At 48.2% G+C, this 14578-nt stretch overlaps 1 protein-coding gene across 10 annotated transcripts in view; it reads right to left on the reverse strand.

Annotated features, from left to right (window-relative positions):
- The window catches only part of ITPR1 (inositol 1,4,5-trisphosphate receptor type 1), a 158258-nt gene that overhangs the window by 55339 nt on the left and 88341 nt on the right, over window positions 1-14578 (reverse strand). For 6 of the 10 annotated variants that reach the window (XM_050313080.1, XM_050313079.1, XM_050313076.1 and 3 more), the window contains 3 exons: window positions 12514-12540; window positions 4005-4040; window positions 2408-2458 (listed from right to left, as the gene is read on the reverse strand). The exons of 2 other annotated variants lie outside the window; for them this stretch is intronic. In XM_050313080.1, the coding sequence (XP_050169037.1) occupies window positions 2408-2458; window positions 4005-4040; window positions 12514-12540 (114 nt within the window). The remainder of the gene's footprint in view (window positions 1-2407; window positions 2459-4004; window positions 4041-12513; window positions 12541-14578) is intronic. 2 more of the 10 variants (XM_050313077.1, XM_050313085.1) reach the window with 1 other exon arrangement.

The following is a 14578-nucleotide window of genomic DNA, read 5'->3' on the forward strand; positions in this document are numbered from 1 at the left end:
GGAGGGAGGGGCTTTTCTGGGGATTCAATATATATAAATAATAATAAAAAAAAATCTAGCCAAGAATAATTTCATATTAAAAATACGTCAGGATGAACTAAAGTATCTTATCTTTATCTCCACTCACAAAACACACGCTCGTCACTGATTTTCAGCTGTATTTCAAATGAAATTAGCTGTCTGACTAAAGAGTCAAGATGTCATTTAATGTATTAGCTGACATAAAAATGAAGTCTTACTTTTTAAACTTTCACAAGAGGCCTTTGAAACACAAATAAGTAAATGGAGCGACATAAATGTGCATTAATGGGCTCGTACAGAACTCCAGCACCACTGCAGTCACGCTGCTTTGATGCAAAGTTGGCGCTCACAAAGCTAACTTCCAGAAATCCTTAAACTCCCAAAATAAAAAAATAGACAAAAACCTGTCTGGAAATTAGGTTCTTTACCAAATTTCAGGTATTGCTTCCAAAGGGAGAAGCCCAACACGTGCCTGGAGCTGGTGAGGGGATTACTGCCCTTCCTGCAGGGCTGGGGCTAAAAGTGGAGCTCTCACCACCTGCTCCTTGTCACCGCAATTCAGCAGCTTAAAAATTGTTCCTTATTAGTGTGAAAGCTGCAGCACGGGAGCTGCATTTTATGGGATCAGATGGGGAGGGAGCAAGTGCCAGGGAGACAGGTTGTAAAATAAACACGAGGAGAGCATTCCAATCAGCTGCTTCCTAAAGTCCCAAAAAACTAGAAAAAAAAAGGAAAATTCCTGTGGAAGCAACAGTAGAAGGAGATGAGCACTCTTCCAAGGGGCATACGCTTCCCATCACCGCTCGGGCCAAAGAGTGAACATGTAAGAGAGGCAAGAGACAGCTCAGGAGCTCCAGCAAATTCCTACCCCGAGGAGCTCCTGTGACTGACAGCGACATTCGAGCGTTGGGTACACGATGTGGAGCTTTATCCATCCCCCTGCTCCCAGTCTGGCAGGTAAGGGAGGCAACATGACAGAACAAGGCCAAGCCAGACAAAAAAAACCCCTGAACTACACCTTCCCTCTACTCATGCCCCGATTAGAAAGGAAACTTGATACCCATATGAGCCCTACGACAAAATGAAGCTACAAGGGAGTTCTCACATTACCTTTTCCCGCTGCTGTTGAACTAATTGTCAGTCATCATATCAACTGGCATTTAAACCAGTCATTTTTACTACTTACTACAAAGACAACACACATCCATCCTCAAGAACGGCTGCTCACTGAACTCCACCTCCTCCTGCATTCAGGGGGGTAGCTGAAGCTCCTGGACTTGTGTCCAGATTTTCCTTCTGGTCCATTGTGGAGCAGAAGGTGACTTCTATTCCATGGTCAAAATAGTTGGGGTGAGTGGAGACACCTGACCAAGAGGACAGACCTGCAGCACCTCTGGTGTCTGTAGGAGTTATGTATCCAAAACAAGACAAATCACCGGAAAATACAGGTAGGAATACACATCAAGCAGTTGTTTCTACTCTGAGAACGTGCTCATCCATAGGTTTGGAGGGCTGGCAATACACAGCCACCAGCATCTCAAATTCTATCTGGGAAGAAAAGCTTGGCTTCCTGCAAACCCACCATGTTAGCTAAGGAAATATCAGTATGTGATCAAAGCGGAGGGGAGAAAAAAAAAAATCAGTGGTATTTAAGAAACGTTCCAATTAATTCAGCTGCAATGCTTGGCTCCAGAACAGTTCTTTAACCATCCTGTTCGTGCTGTGCACCACTTTGATGCGGGCAATGTGCAAACAAATATCAGATGTTTGGCAATAATCAGAAAAATCAAATGTGGAACCTAGGAAAAAACCCAACAACATCCAGTTTCATCCGTGTTCACCATCAGGTAAACTAAGTCATATACAAACATTACTGTGCATGTATCGGTAATGCAGATGCAACACACAACTCTAAGAGATATCAGAAACCTGTTACCATCTTTAAAACAGAGAATCTTGAATAACACTTAAAAGTGAAGCAGTTGTAAGTTGTTGCTGCTGTTCTGTTCCCAGCTACAAGAGCAGAAGAAATGGAGAAAGGCATTAATGATACTGATTTTGCAGCATGGGTTATGAAGGGGTGGTGTGGCCAAAGCAGACAACCACACGAGCACTGAGTAATGTCAACTCATAACTGAGTGATCAGCACCAAAGGGGAGAGTTTTGACAGCGTGAACGGATCTGAGGTTTAACTGGAGCTGCCAAGTAGTTGCCCCTTCCATGTAACACAAGGGGCTGTTTTACAGCACCCCCTCATGCACACAGCTCACCATTTTAGCTTTTCCGAGAGCAGTTAACACACAAGTTTCTTACATGACTTAGGCTCCACTGTTTAAAAGGAAAAGGTTGAGGGTTAGTTCTGAACGTGCTCAACTGCTGTACATACCCTTCTATGATCCTCCAGTTGCCTCTGTGGTAGAGTTTGATCAAGCTCCTGCTGTGCGTGCAGAAATTTCATTTTAAAGCAGAACAACACTCAAGAGACATCTTGGCACTCAGGGGGAATATTAAGGGAAGTCACAGTTGAATACAAGGGGGGAGATGAAGAAGATGGACTGACAAGCTCTCAAAACAGGACATCTGCCCTCAGTTGGCCCTGGCAGCACCTGTCCCCTCAGACACCTCATCACCCCCAGCCCACCACGGCATGCATGTGCCCACGTTCCCCTGCAGTGGAGGAAACACAGAGTCTGTCTGGTTGCACAGTCACCAGGAACACACACAAGTTCCCAGGAGCTCAGCCCACACATGCCCATGCACAGACACACAGGTACACCCCACCCACTGGACACACACCTCTGGGGACGGCAGCAACTTCAACACATCTCCCCGTGGTCAGAGAAGCTCGTTGGAGACTGTGGAGGGCCCCTGGAAAATCCTGGGGGGTTCCCTTCCGATGCCAGGGCCTTCAGGGGGTGTCACTGGACACGTCCCTTGGCACAGGCACGTTTCCAAAGCAAATAAATCTCTCTCACTTCAGGTATTAATTGTCAGGAGTGGAACTTGCACTTTGCAAACCTGAAGCCTGTTAAGGTTTTGTTGCTTTAAAGCATCTGAAAATGTGCAGAATAACTGCTCTCTCCAGGGACCCATCTTAAACCAGGAGCCACCTCCAAAATGTCTCAAAGGCCTTCGATGACCACTCAGAGTTTTGGTTTACATTTAAACACTATTCCACAAAAATTACAAATACAAAAGTCTGAACCACCACAAGCATTTTTTTCCTTCGTGATCTCAAAATATATTTATGATTTTCCTGTCTATATAGCTCACAGAATCAACACTGTCCTTGATTAAGATTTTCATGTTGTTTCCCCTTAAGGTTTGCACTGATTTGGCACCCAGTTGCACAATTTACCAGTGCCATCTCTGGATGTCCCAAGAATTTTGAAAGAATTTGAGATTTCATAAACTTTCATGTCTTCCCTTTGTAAAATAATCTGTTTTATGCAAACTGATGCTGGGGTATCTCACAAAGGACATGTTCCCACACATCCAATTCCCCCAGAGCCAGGGACCCTGAAGATGTGAAGCGACCATGAGCTGCTCCACTGGGGCATTTTAAAAGGGACACCAGTTGCTCTGGGGTTATGAAGCTTCCACTAATAACTTCTGACACCTCCATTTCCTTATGTGAGGCAAAGGGAAAACCAAATTCTGCATCAGGAGCCAGAGAAACAAGATCTCATTTTGCCAATGCAGGGAAATTTGAGAGGAGTCTTCTCACAGTGTCTCCCTTGGAGCATAAGGGAAATGGCTGAGAGGAACAAAGATTTGGGACTAATTTACACGGGGTTTTTATATTTCCAGACTACCACACTGATGCTGTATTGGATTAAGCCACTTGAACAAATCTACTTATTTCCACTGTCTAACACCACGCAGCAACAGACATTTCACAGGGTTTTTACCAACAAGACACTTCACTGGGACTACTTAAACACCAATATTTGTGTGTTGTACAAATATAGGTGGTGACACACCTCTACAGGGCTCTCCGTTTCGGGGGGTTGCGGCAGCTAGTTGAAAGTAAAATGCAGAAAAATTAGTCATTCTCCCAGAACCTTCCATCCCAACAGCAATCCAGTGGTCAACAGAGAGGGGAAGGGAGCTGGCAAAGCACTTGCCTTCAGCTGATTCATCACAAATGAATTATAGCCATAATTACTGTTTACACCCTCCCACCCTGCTCCTAAAAGGGCCACATTTGAAAAATTTCACAGGTATCCTTTGAACATCCCAAACTGCTTTGCATGAACTCCGAGGCACAAGCAAAAAGCTTTAGTTGCAGGTGCCCACAGCACTTTTGGGGACCACACACCTGGGATCTGTGTCTGGAAGGCAGCACATGCATCCCGGTGGGGAGGAGGGGCAGGAAGCCAGGGCTGCATGTCACACAGGCAGCAGCCTTATAATTTTAGTTTAAAAAATTGTTTTCAGTGGATTCTCATCCATAAACACATTTTCCTTGAGATAAAAGATATATGATGCAGAACCAAACAGGAGCAGTGAAATAAGGGCCTGCATGGTGACAGCTTTTCAAATTTAAAATGCTGATCATCACCCTGAAACAGATGAAGACAAGCAACTTTTATCTAGTCGAGCGTAGACACACAACAGAGCCCTGAACATTCAAATGCAGCTGCCTATGGAACCGTGGGGCAACTCATTTAACCCCTCAGAGCAGGCACTCAGAAATCAGGTGCTGCTGATACAAACACCAAATTGAGTCAGGCCCTGGCTGGCTGTGTCTGCCCAGAGGCCACAGGACAGACAGATCCCGGAGCACAGGCTGGGAGAGCACTGTGGAGCTGCTGGGGAATGCTCCAAGGGAGAGGGAGGCCACCAGATCCAGAGAGATTCCACTTCCTAGGAAAGAGCCAGAGGAGCAAGTGTTTCCCCTGCAGTGCTGCACAGGCAGAGGCTCCTCGGCCAGGAAAGACTCTTTTCCATTCTCCTCCTAACAGGCTTTCCTCCTGGCAGCTCCCACGGCCTCTGGTCGGAGCTTCCTTGCATTGTCACCGCTCCTGGAACCTTCTCAAGCGTGCAAACCACTCCTCTCCTGCTCCAGTGGAAGCAGGGAGTATTTAAGCCAGAGGCCCAGGAGTGAACAGGAAGAGCCTCATTTAGGCAGAGGAACACACCGTTCCTGCCCTGCTCCCAGGCTGGACACCGGGAACGCCGTCCGGGTCAGCAGGGAGTGCAGGCACATTGTTCTGCCTGCACACCCCGTCTGCACAGCCTGCTCCAGAGCAAGGGAAAATTCCTCCCTTCTCAAGGAGCCAACAGCAGCAAGGAAACTGGGCTTGTTCCACTGCAGGGGAAATGAGGGCCCTTCCTGCCAGGGAAGGGGATGCTGAAGCTGGCAGGGCGAGTGGACACGACTGCCACAAGTGACACGCTGGACTGGGGATCCAAACACAGGTTTCCCTTCTGGGCACTGGAACAGGTTGCCCAAGGAAGCTGTGGATTCTCCAGCTCTGAAAACATCCAAGGCCAAGTTGGACGGGGCTTGGAGCAACCTGGGCTGGTGGAAGGTGTCCCTGCCCATGGCAGGGGGTGGAACTGGATGAGCTTTAAGGTCCTTTCCAACCCAAACCATTCTGGGATTCCTGGGGTTATACTGTGACCCCATTTTAACCAAACATACATGTAACGTTTTGGAGTTGAAAAGCAGTACAGATGAAGAATCATCATGAAATTAGTTTCATCTATCCCAACTTAACTGGAGAAGGAAAAATTACATCCTGTAGCTCACAAATTCCTGTGCCTTCCCTCTGTGGTACAGATGGCACGTTAGAGCCAGTCCCGTACAACGACCAGGGAGGAAAAGCCACGGCCCTGGGCCCTGCCCAGGTGGATCACTCCAAAGCAGCACAGCCCTCAGCAAACTTCCAGTAAGAACATAAACTCCAGGTACTGACATTTCATTGAGTCAAAACAGCTTCAAATAGCAAAGAATTACTGAGCTTGTGCTGGAACAGCAAAGTATCAGCTTGTGCTTTACAAGAAGGATTGAACAGGATGGGAGAGCAGCCTGAGGTAGTAATTTTGCAAGATTTCTCCACATACTTCAGCTCTCAAACCAGAAGAAAGTGATGGCTTGAGGGGCAGGTTTGTGCAATACTAAACAACAGTCGGGTGAGTAGCATGGACACTGTGGTCAGCTTTTAAACTGGAACACAGTGGGTGGCCAGGTCAGAGTCCAACATCTGTGCTTTTTATTAGCAGCAGGCAAAGGTCCTTTCAACTTGCTGTGCAAAACCCTCTCTTCCTTTGAAGCTTCCGCTCCCACAAGCCTGACCAATAAACCACTCCTGCTCAGCCAGAACAGAAGCACAGCCTCTGACCTGCTGCTGACCCAAATGCTGCCAGCACCCATTTCCCCAGCACAGGCCACGTGTGCTTCCCAGAACGGCCCTGATCTGACTCACCAGGGGATGTATCCCCTCAAAAGCCACCAGAGCAAGGGACAGCTCCAGTGTGAATTCATGGCATCTCAAATTATTACATGTCGATGAGCTTTCCATCCTTTTATGGCTTTGAGGAAGGTATAAAAATTTTTATTTGCTTTCAAAATAACAATCAAGATTGAAGTTATCTAATATGTCTTGTACAGAAAATTCAAACAACTACCACTGTGGATAAAGAGTGGTAATGTTTTGAGGAAAAGCAGGAAGATTTTCATTCAGGTTTGAAGCCTCAGGATCGCTTTCCTCTCTGTTTTTTTTAAACTCAGCTGTGTAGTAAACATCCAGACCACCAAGCAAAAGGCTTGAAATGCATTTAAATCTGAGCACTTTGAGAAAGCTCAGTCAAACTCAACTGATTTGGCTCTGTGGAGATGCAATGGTGAGGAGGGAGATGCCCTGAGCTGTGCAGGAAGTCAGGTTCAATCACTGACAGGTTCCTTCTGGTCCCAAAATCTGTGAATTCAAGAACTGACCCAAACTCCACGTGTATGGCATGTCATCATTGGGGTGCTGGGGGAAGAGATTTGGCAGAGAGGAGGAAATAAAAAGGGGAAAACACAACCACAGAGTCAGCCAAATATCACCCTAAGCTTTAGATAACCAGGCTGTACATCCAGATGCGAGGAACTGGAGTGGAGATCTCAGATATTTGTTATTCTGAAACCTCTGCCGTGGTTCCTGCATTGCTATCTCCAGTATCAGCTGGAGTTCCAGTGGCAATGGCTGCTCAGATTGAGTGCTGCAAGTCCCTTTCCACTTTTTCCTCCCTTTTCTGAATTTCTCTGCTTCTCTCTTTGAAGAACAGTCAGTACAGTTCTTCTTTGAAAGACACACAGCAAAAGCATCACCTCATCTGATTTGTGACAACAGACCAGAGCACAAATTATGCTGCTGGCCTTCATAACCCTTCAAAAATACCACAAAAAACTTGTGTAGCTTCCTTGCCAAGTCTCCTTTGTAAAGCCAACACTGTTACCTTGTGGAACCGAGGAAAAATCTGGATAGGAAATTTCTAGCCCCTGCAGATGATCTGTAGGTGTTTGTCAAACAAGCATTTGACTTGCTATGGAGAAGTTTCAGGGCAGAGGGGAATAACTGGGAACCAGGAGAGCTGAACTGCTTTGACAAACTCTCCACGTTACATTTGCCCCTGTACAGACCTGGGCCAGCGTGGCATGAATTAGGCAGCAGCAGATGTGGAGCAGCACCTTGTCCCAGCACAGGCCTCCCAGAAGGCATGTGGGATTTCTGGGGGGCAGGAGCAGCCCCCAGGTCCCACCAGATACGATGGAGCAGCACCCACCTGCTCCCAGCCCTGGCACACCCAGACTGGGGACGTGGCTGAACATCCTCCCCCCTTATCTCAGGGAACTTGCAGAGACTGCGTGCACTGCCAGACAATGAGGTGGGAAATCTGGCATAAGGGCTGTCAGTGCCTGCACTCAAAGGTCACTGGGATCTGCCTACAGGAATGCCTTCCCTCATTTTCCACAGTTTTCAGTGGAGAAAGCACGTTTCACTTGGGCTGGGGCTTTCCAGGAGCCAGAGACCTCAGTCTCTGCCCTTCAGTGTGAGTGCAACCACTTCCTCCTGTTTAAATCCTCAGACTTGCAGGACTTCTACAATAACTAAACCTTCACAGCACATTTTACAGCAGCAGTTTTAATTAACTTGTAAGATGGCATAACTATGATTGGTTTTTTTGGTGACAAATAACTACAAGCGATGTTCCCAGTCTCCTTTTCCAAAGAGCTCACCAGTTCCAGTTCGTGCAATAAAAATGGTCCAAAGACTGCAGGATTTCTCAAGGGGAAAAAAAAATATAAGGCAGCCCACAAAAATTTATGAGAGCCTGCATTTCCTCTGCTCGAGACATAACAAGTGAAGCACTGTCTAAGTGCAAAATACACAAGAGAAATGACTGGAGTGAGCTCTCGACAAGGAAAAATAATTCCTAAGTGCAGCTCTCCAGCTCTGAAGAGGTTAATGCATTTCCCTATTCCAATCAAAAATGCATAAAATAGCACCAATTTTGCACCTTATTCAGTCACTGGAGTTCTATTTTATCATTGATAAAGAGCACTGGGAAGGTTAATTTAGGCAATCCCTTTGAACCAGCATTTTCAGTTCCCTTTTCACCTACCTGAAACGTCAAGACCAGAGTGAAAAGGTGAAAAAAACACACAAACCTAAACTCTACTGAGCGGGACTGCAGGTGTATATTGCTGGATAGAGCTGCCTCAGAAGTGCCATTAACGAATAAAAATAGGTAAAACCCCTATATAATCCTAAAAACCAACTAATTACACAGGAAACTCTGTGTGCTTATGGAGTTTTCCTGGATTTGGCCGTTTTGCTGGTTTCTGGCCCCTGCCCCAGCCTCGAGGAGTGGGGGAGAGCAGCAGAGCACCCCCTTTTTCACCCTGAGAAATGAAACAGAGCTGCAGCGGGGTGGGATCAGTCCTGGGGAGCAGGAGCAGCCGCTCCCGGCACGGGCCGTGCTCCAGGGCCGCGGTGCCCGTAAACATCCCCAGCGCCTTCCCTGGCAAGCGCCGCTGAAGGTCACACATCAGCAGCGGGCCCAAATTCCAGGAAAAAAAACCCTCTTCTTATGTAACTGCTGCCTGAATGTTGGCAGGTGCCCAGCGGAACAGCTCACTGCAATGTGGCTGGGAGGGGAAAAAGGAGAAGGGGAAAAAAAAAAAAAAAAGGCAAAGTAGGCCATGTGGCGGCACATTCGGCATCCTGCGCGTGCCACCTGCAGGTCAGCGCCGAGCGCTCCGCGGGGCAGCTCCCGCACTGCCGGGCTGCTCCAGGAACGGGCTGCTTCAGTGTCCAGGGCTCGCACTGCAGGTGGAAACTGGGCCACGGTGTCCCCAGGCCGAGGAGGACGGGTGGGAACAAATCCCAAGCGCCGCGGCGGGGAGGGAGCGGAGCTGCCCTGAAGCTCAGGGAGCCCACGGTGGAGCCCGTGGTGGAGCTCACAGTGGCAGCCCCAGGGGGAAACACGAGGAAATCTGCATTTGCATCACGCCTGGACCTTTCAGAGGGCTGAGGACTGAACTAGAAGTAAATTAAGCTGTTGTGTATAATTGCAAGCAGGGTTTAGTTGTCGCTGGTGTGAGAAGATTCACACTCAAGGGCACTCGGGAAAAATTTAACTCAGCCCTGAACCTCTTCCCTGAGACACCAGCACAGGCAACAGCTCCACCAGGAACAGGATTACAGCAGTTCCAGCCCACTGAGGAGTCCATCAACACGGACTCAGCCCGAGGGCTTTTAAGGACAACACACTGCCCTGCCCTGGGGATTTCTGTTTTATCACCTGACGCCTGCACAGAGCCAATGTCAAGCTCACCTCACTGAGCTCTTCAGCTCCTGCAGCTCCTGATGCCCACCTGATGCTCCAGGAGAGGCAAAGAGGAGCCCCAATGCACCCCAAAAGCCAAGCTCTGAGCAGACAACCTGCCAAGATCAGGGCAGAATGAACACATGTACAGGAGCTTTAAGATGCTCTTGCTGTATTTCCACTGTTCCAGCACCCCAAAACCCCAAAGCTCAGGTCACAGCATTCACCACCCTTCCTGCAGGGGATTTCCTCCCATCAGGGTGAATTCCAGCATTATTCACCCACTTCAAAGGGCACTCCCTTCTTCACTCACAGAAATATGAAGGGGGGTGTGGAACATCTATTTTCTATCATGACTTTCACTAACATCTCCTGGAATTTTTAATATCCTTTATTATTTGGACCCGCTGCCCACTGGAATGACCTTGCAGTACACAGTTAAGACAAATAACCTCGATAAACAATCACAGAAGTACCATGAAATCATGTCATAAACAGTTACTTCAACAGCATTTCCCCCAAGGGAATAAGGAGAATTTCAACCGGTCAAAACCATTAAGTTGTTTGAGAGAAAAGGAAGCTAATAATTTCACTAATAATGGAGATTTTTGTATCCTTTGCCCCAAATGTTTATACAATTTCCAGGGTTGATGAGGGGAAAAAAAATAAAAACACAAAACCCCAGGATTTCTGAGAATTGCCAGTGGTTCAAACTCCATCTGAAAGCCTTTCCCTGTGCAGTGAGTGCTCGGTGCTGATGGTTACACACACACCTGCTCCCTCCGTGCACTTGCTCCATCAAGGAGCAATAAAATTCCTCCTTTGCAGCCTCCAGACCAAATCCTAAATTGCTCTGCATGCTCTGGCTGATTTATTGCAGGCAAACAGCACATTACAGCCAGAAACCAAAGGGAAAAGTTTCATATTATGACTTAATTTGCAATTAAACAATTCAAGTTTCTCTCTGAAGTTTCTCCAAGCTAAAATTATATATAGACATGTTATTTTGGGAAGCTGTAGCAGCACTTCATCCAAGGGGTCTGGCCTGATGGAAACATTTATGTGCCACAGGTTAACTTTTCCAAACCAGAGAGAAGCCTGGAGACACACCTGAGATGCCTCATCACAGGTCAGAGGTGATGGCAGGGCAGTGAATGAACTTGTGCAACGAGAAATTTTGTCTTTCAGGCCAAAATCAGACTCTGCCTGAAACAAGTGATGGGAAACTCCTGTCCTCAGACCCTCACTGGAGCTTCTGCTCCAGCCCAGAGAGGGACGTCAGCGAGGGCACAGCAGGGCCTGTGCATCCCAACCAGAGATTCAGTCAAAAACCAACCAAAAAAGCCACAACTCCAGTTTGCTCTTGTGAGGAATTCTGCTCCTTCCCTCCCCTAAAAGCCCTCCTGAACAGAAAAGACCCTCCAAGCCCAACCCTGGGCCACGTGGCCACTTTTTTTTGTCTAGTCTTGTCACAAATAATTTGGATTTCAAACCCATTTCAACAGGCAAGGTCCCCAATATTATTTCATTTTCAGAAGGAAGTTTACTCAGTGAATTCAGGAGGTTAACATCAAAATTAAGTCCTACAGAAAGCAATTTATGGCCTATTTCATTACCTACTCCACTGAATAAAGAGCAGCAACGTTTTAAATGTTTTAAGTGGTTGAGCTTTGTTCCAAATAAAAGGCTGGCTTGGGAAAGAATGCAGGAAACAGAGCACAGAGAGGGAAGCATTTCTTTTTTCCGTGGTATTTCAGTAAAATAAGGTGCCAGTCAATCACTTTCCCAATATTATACATTTATGCAAATTCCACGCCCACACGAGGGTTTTTTTGAGCTGATGAGGAAGTTGCAGCAGCAGAGGCAGCTCAGCTCCCTCCCTCCAGCCCGAGCCTGTGCCCCGACCAGACACAGGGCTTGGGAGAGTCCTTAGAAAGCTGAATTTCAGTGAAAGTTGTCCCTCCATCGGGGCTCTTCTGCCTGCAGAGCAGCCCCTGCAGCACAGACTGCTGGGGCACGGTTTGGATGGCAGGAAGCTTTTCCCACAGAAACAGCTTCAGGAGGCACTCACTCCCCGGGGTCACAGCACATGGTTTCACAACCCTCCAACTGTCTGACGTGGCTTCACCCCCCAGACCCGGCCGAGGGAACAGGAAGGGCACTGAAAGGCTCTGGTGAACTCCACGACCGTCACCTTTCTGCTCAAACCACCACAGTGGCTGCACAGGGACCTGGCCCTCCCAGCCCCACCTGCACCCAGGCTCTTCCAGCTTCTGCAGGGACACCACTGAACCTCAGTATCTGCTTTGCCAAATGAAAAGAAACATTCTGTTCACAAAGCACAAGGGGGTGGTGGCCACGTGCTAAATGCTGATGTTTAAATGGTGCCCATCCTCCAGACCTGATCCTAAACTTCACGGGATCTACCATGGCACCAGCTGACTGAAGGCTACCAAATATCCTAACTGCATTTGGACCAATATTCCAACTAATAACATATGGAATTAGTTATTCCCAGTGCAGACACACGGCAGACTGAAAACTCCACTAATCCACTGACACAGGCACACAAACCAGAACGCTCAGGGCTGCAGACAGGACAGATCACAGGGCTACTGGTAAAACAAACACCATAGAAACAACACTGGAGAGAAGAAATAAAATTAAAACCTCAGCATTATCCAATTCAATGGTAATCTGCCAGGAGAGAAAGAAGGGGAAGAATTGAAAGCAAAGATTAGTAAGAGAAGTTACACACAAATTTCATGTTAGGATCTTATCAATCATTTAACACTGAAATGCTGCAAGCCAACACTATATTATACAGTGGGCACGAGGAACATCTGCCAGCGCCGGGTTAGGGAACAGACACTGCTGGGAACGCTGTGCCAGGGAGCTCGGGAGGCAGGATGTGCCCTGGCTTTGTTCCTGTGCCAAAGCACGCGGGCTGGCTGACAGGGAGCCAAGGACTTCACCCCTGGGCACCGCAGGCGTCTCGAGCAGAGCTGCGAGAGCAGCAGGAGGGCAGGGGCTGCATCTCCACCTCGGGCAGGAAAAATGGAGCTCTGAAATGTAGCCCTGCAGAGCGGAGGCAAGTCAGCTGGTAGGCACCCGGAGAGACGGGCATGAATGACATGTTTCAGCAAAGTAAGAAACTTGGGTCTAGCCTACACTGTCAGTGGAGTGCAGTTCTGTGCCTATTCAACACTGCACAGTCTGCTCCCCGTCACTGAGCCATCCTGAGCGCGTGCCAAGAGAGGAGTCTTCGGCAATATGGAGAATTTTTAAGCCTTCCCACAGGCTCCTGTACATCTGTGCTCTCCCCACGGGTTCTGCAGGCTGCAGAGGAGCCCCAGCTGTGGGAGCAGGGCCCTCCCCCCCAGAGCACACGCCGTGCTCTCAGCGCGCTCCCCTCCACGCCAGGGACACGTGCAGGGCCCAGCAGGGCGAGGCCCCGCTTATCCGGGCTGGGAGATCGGGCAGGGCAGGAGGAGCACTGTCCTTATGTAATTCAGGGTGTTCCTGCAGCCCCACATGGGACTGCACTGCAATCACAGGCCATGCCAAGACTTCCACGGTGCTCTGTCGCTGAACACACTCGGGGTGGCCGCTGTCAGCCCTGGCACACTGGACAGGACACAGCCTCAAACTGGGAGGGAAGGGCTTGAGTAGAAATTATTTACTCAGAGAGTGGGAGGCCCTGGCACAGGTTGCCCAGAGAAGTTGTGGTTGTCCCAGCCCTGGAAGTGTCCAAGGCCAGGTTGGACGGGGCTTGGAGCAACCTGGGCTGGTGGAAGGTGTCCCTGCCCATGGCAGGGGTGGCACTGGATGGGTCTTTGAGGTCCCTTCCAACCCAGACCATTCCATGCCCAGCTGCCCTACAGACTATACTGCTTGTGAGATTAATATGCTGGTCGCAAGGCTACATTTTGTCATCTTTATGTACAGAACCCACCTCCACGGAGGGACTCCAGGATTTAGAATGGGTGCATAAGGGGTTTTTCCTTCCTTTTTTTAATTGTTATGCTCCAGAATGATTTAAAAAACAAAAGGTATTGCCTTTTAGGTGGTGACTAAATTCAGTTCAGTGAGTCACAAGGGAGAATAAATCCGATTTCACTGTTCACAGCCAGACAGCAAAAGCTGTTCTACTACTACTCCCAGTCTATCCGTGAGCAATCAGCTGCTTTTTCAGACTCGGAAATCCACTTCACAGGCAGCACATTCTGATCCCTTATGTAACTGAGCTATTGCTTCAGGAATTAATGCATTTGCCACAATTCCAAGATTTTAGCATTTTGTGGGGTTCTCCATGGTCTGAATGGTGCCTGTTAACTGCAGCTTCTAGAAACCCTCCTTCCTCCAAGTTGGGTGAATAAAGTCTAATTACTCCTGGAAATTAACTTCCATGTAGGAAAATGTGAGTGGCAGACTGCATTTAAAAGGACAAAACGCTCAGAGCTCTCATTTGGGTTTCACTGGTGTACAGTGTATACACAGCATACATCACCCACTGTGTTCATTGCTTGGGGTGACCTTGGGCAGTGTCTCCTGGCTGTTTTTAACAGGAGAACGTGCACTGATGTGCTAACCAAGCGTAAAACACAGTCTATGGTTACACTTAATCTCTTACACCCCCAGCCTTGGGCAGAAGGAACTATCAGCACTCTGCTCTCGTCAGAGGATCAGCGAGCCCAGCTCCCCTGCCCAGGACAGCCAGGTAGCCCCTTCCAGG

Source organism: Myiozetetes cayanensis, unplaced genomic scaffold, assembly GCF_022539395.1.
Source record: "Myiozetetes cayanensis isolate MyiCay16 unplaced genomic scaffold, myiCay2020 scf18, whole genome shotgun sequence".
Taxonomy (NCBI): Eukaryota; Metazoa; Chordata; class Aves; order Passeriformes; family Tyrannidae; genus Myiozetetes; species Myiozetetes cayanensis.